The 4,459-nt window shown below is 37.0% G+C and overlaps 1 protein-coding gene across 1 annotated transcript in view; it reads right to left on the reverse strand.

Annotated features, from left to right (window-relative positions):
- LOC119272996 (cytochrome P450 711A1-like) overlaps positions 1-1,777 on the reverse strand; it is a 4,899-nt gene extending 3,122 nt beyond the window's left edge. The window contains exons 1-2 of the mRNA XM_037554321.1: positions 1,563-1,777; positions 1,336-1,488 (exon numbers count right to left, since the gene is read on the reverse strand). Coding sequence (XP_037410218.1) covers positions 1,336-1,488; positions 1,563-1,777 — 368 coding nt within the window. The remainder of the gene's footprint in view (positions 1-1,335; positions 1,489-1,562) is intronic.
- Between the last annotated feature and the right edge of the window lie 2,682 nt (positions 1,778-4,459).

The following is a 4,459-nucleotide window of genomic DNA, read 5'->3' on the forward strand; positions in this document are numbered from 1 at the left end:
TCTCGTCTCTGTGTGTGTACGAAAACACATAAGAGCCAACACAGTCTACCATGTTGACACAGAGCTTCTTTTAATGCAGTGTGACTAAATCTTATAATATATGTATGTTTTAGAAGGAGTTGAGTCTATTGGGTATTTACATTGTTCGCCAAACAATTGAAAGAATCACATAGCATATTAAATTTGCGAACGGATTCATGAATGAACAAACTTGGAATCATCGCTACATGCGACTGATTGAAACGGTCAAAGTTTAGCTATTCAAACTTTTGAGTATCTATGCAAGAACAAACCCAATAACTTATTATGTTTACATGCCGATGTAAATGGTGATACCAGCCATGTATTGGAGACGGTTTTAGATCCAATTGTCTCTATCTAGTCCATTGTCACTGCATCATACCAGACATGGATATTTACATATGTACATATTTGTATCTATAATCTCAATCACTATAATTAGGATCCACCATATAATTAGTTAATGAAGTGAAGGACATAATTTAAACTTTTTTTCTCTTGTTCAATAATATAACATAATATTATCTAATTAATTAGTTGGCCACCCTCGTTGGCGTCTCACATGTTTGTCCTAACTTTGCATTTATCTTAATTTTTAGCATTTATTTACTAAATATGTTTAACTTTGACACGTCTTTAAACTAATTGACTAGTTTTCTCTCTTACTAGAATTTATAATTGATTTACTGTTGGTTTGAGTAAGCCCGATGGCGAGGTGGAGTTGTGTATGCTTGTTGACGTCTCATCGTGTTTCCCCAACCTTGTAATTTCGTAAGAATTATTATGTTAGAAATGTAATTTTCCATTTTAGTTTTGATAAAATTGATCATATTATAAACACTGATTGACTCTAACTTATATCAAACCTTCTGATGAATTCATCAATTTATGTATGGTTACCCTGGTCTAGAGTGAAGAGAAAAACTCATGCAGTCTGAATTGTGCTGATTTGCTGACATCAGCACTTATGTTAGCTGTGACTTCCGGCTACCTTCAGCTCTGATTATCGATATTGGTTTTATATTTTTTTGCGGGTGATATTGGTTTTATATAATAACCTATGAATTCTTGGGCACTATAATCAGGACCTAGCATATTAGAATAATAACAATAATGATGATGACGATGATGATAAAAACAATAACAACAACAATAAAATAGACATGAAGATGAATGCTGCGGTTTGTTTATCTTTTTTTTCTTTGACCGCAAAGGCTCTTCACCTGAATATTTTTTGTTTCTTCAGAAAGGTCCAATTTTACAAGATCACGTGGAACGCGAGGAAAGGAAGTCAGATTACCCATAGTTAGTTACCTGGAGAAGAAGAGGCCTTTCTGATGTATGGGGGAGTTTGCAATGGCCGAAGGCATGCTCCGGTTAGAAATGCTCTTGAACTTCTTGATGCCTGCTTCCTTGCAGAGCTCGGCATCTGCCACCACGATGAGCGGCTGCCTTCCCATGTGGAACCTGCATATGAACCCAATCAAAACCACTGGTACTATATTTTTACTTAATAGTAATTGCAATAATACGTGGGTCACCTGAAGACCGGGCCATGCTTCTTGGCGAGCATGGAGAAAACGTCGGGGCCGTGCTCGGCGAGCAGGTGGACGTGGCCGATGAGTGGCAGCAGCACGGGTCCTGGCACATGCCGGACTCTCCAGTAGGGCTCGTAGAGATATGCCACCACCAGGAAGCCGACGGCCATGGCCACCAGCGTGAGCGCGTACTCCTCCACGACACTGACCATCTCCATGGATCTCTCTTCCACGCCGGCCGTATTGCTGTGCGCGTCAGCGCGTGTGTGTCACACAGGACAGAGGACACCCTCGTTGCGTGATACCTGGCTACATATATGTCCATGGCATTGGTACTATCGAACGTATTTTATGCTACTTGTAACTGCCAGAGCACCGATTTTCTACCGCTGTTATCCTCTTCACTGATTGCCTGATTGGTGGTATCAGTCAAGCTTAGGAGTAGATGCCAATGGGACGGCCTGGTGCTATCAGTCCCTTGTCTTTGCCTTTTTGCACTCTACTGGTGGCGGGGGCAGGACGAGATGCAAGTTGCCAGCTCTTGCCCTCATCTACATCGGTTGATATATACGAGGGCGCCTGAACCGCAGTGCGTCTCAATCAAAACATACGTGGGCGATGAGGCAAACATACACTACTACGTACATTGCTCATATGTCAGGTGCCTGAATTTTATTTATGTTTCAGTTACTTTTTTCTAGACCCTTAGATTAATATCCAACGGAGAAAGTGACGTGCTTCCCAGGGGTGAGTCTGCACGGTGCACGCTGCCTCTCAAGTCGAACAAAAGCTTCATGACAGGTCCGTTTCTTGTTGGCATTGACCCATCATACAACGAACCAACCTGTGGTTGGATGGTTAGAGGGATAGTGGTATCCCGGCGATGCACTTTCAGTGGGAAGAGATGTTCCTGTCGAGAACGAGGCGCCTACGGTGACTTTGTAAATCTCAAGATGATATGCCGGCTCAGTCTCTCGGAAGCGTTCATAGAGGTAGGGTGTGCGTGTATATGTTCATAGGGGTGAGTGTATGAGCGCTTGCGTCTGTACTGTGTTACGAAAAAAGACACACTGTACATGCACGTAGTTGCATGCAATGCAAGTTTTCTTTCCGGGACGTGGATGCATGCAAGTTTTGCATTTCTGCTGATGCTGCAACATGTACGAGCGTAATCTCATCATATCTTGGAATGCACGATTGTGCTGCTGCATCTTGATTGGAAAGAATTTTTAAACATGACTGGTAATTACGCATATTGACTCATGATGTGTACAAATCTCCATATTCTTTAGTCTTGCACCAGAAAAAAATATAGTCGTCTTCTTGTTCTCCACAATGAAACAATATAATTTATAATTACTAAAAAATACATTTAATTTATGTCTGCATGTAATATCTCTGGTTATATCTGAACTACACATGTCCAAATCGTACCTCAAAGAAGAAATGCACAAAGCAAAAATCAAAGAGGAACATGTTTCTTTCTAAGAAAGAAAGTGATCAAAGTCATGTTACTAACAATAGAAATGAACAAAGACAAAAAAAAAGAAACTATACCTTACTAAAGAAAATCAAATTATGGAGACGGCTTCACCCTATGAAATTTAGAAAATGCAAGTTAATTACACACGAAATTAACAAATCATAAATACTTGTTGTCAAACTCTTCTCATATACACACAAATTGAATATATTGAAAATTTGCACGCAAATTACACAAAACTTGCAGTTTTTTCGTACTGTGCAATAAACAATTGTAAACTAGTAGAACTTCAGTACTAATTATTATTTAAAGAGACCAATTGTAGAAATGAGTTTCATTTCAAGTCCCTAACATAATATTAAATATTGACACATGACTGCAAAATAAATCACGATGGACAAATATAGGAGAAAATCCGACAACCAAAGTTTCACTAAGCAACAACAAGAAAAAAAGAACCATTTTTTTCTTGTTGGACACTTTTTCCTTATTGGTAAATAAATAAATAAACTAATGAAAACATAAACTAACAACAAAAACATATATTATTCTAAGGTAGAATGAATTAAGGGCATCATTATTAGCCTTAATGAAAAGCAAATGAAGAAATAAAACTTAAAACAAACGATGACTAAAACTTGCGCACATGTTTCATAGAACTTCCACTGGTAAACATTATGCTAGAAGAAACATATATATTATGGAGATTGTTTCAACCCCAAAATAAACAACAAGAAAATAGAAAAGGAAGTTAATATTATACAACTATGCCTAAAATGAACAAATCATAAAAGATTATTTACACTCTTTTCTTATATTCAATAATTAGACTATATCTCTTTGTATTGTCCAAGTGTAAACTATTGGAACTTCAATACAACTAATGATTTAAATATATAAATTAGGAAATGAATTATATTTTAAGTTCATCGCAAACTTAAGCAAGGACACATGACTGCTACATCAAACCACCACAACATGCACAAAAATAGGAGAAAATCTAACGGCCAAAATATCAACTAATCCACAACAAATAGCGGAGAAAACATTAGTGTATATGAGAAAATAAACAGTTTTTTAATTTTGTGTCAGTCATTTTTTCCTTGTCATCAAAGAAAGCAATATATTTTAGGAAACAAAATATTTTTCTGAGGTAGAATGAATTAAGGATTTAGGTGTTACCCTAAAGGAGGAAATTTTTGAAGAAAGAAACATTAATGATGAGAAAAACTTGCACATACGTTCATAGAATTTGCATTGTACCACAATATGCAAGAAGAAACATATCGTTGTGCAATTTTCAAATAATTGTATGATTTGCACACATATTGCATAGAACTACATGTATATATCCATGTGTATACTGAATGTTCAGATAGCATAATAACAACACTAAAGATTGACATGAATGAATGGG

This window comes from Triticum dicoccoides, chromosome 3A, assembly GCF_002162155.2.
Source record: "Triticum dicoccoides isolate Atlit2015 ecotype Zavitan chromosome 3A, WEW_v2.0, whole genome shotgun sequence".
Classification (NCBI taxonomy): Eukaryota; Viridiplantae; Streptophyta; class Magnoliopsida; order Poales; family Poaceae; genus Triticum; species Triticum dicoccoides.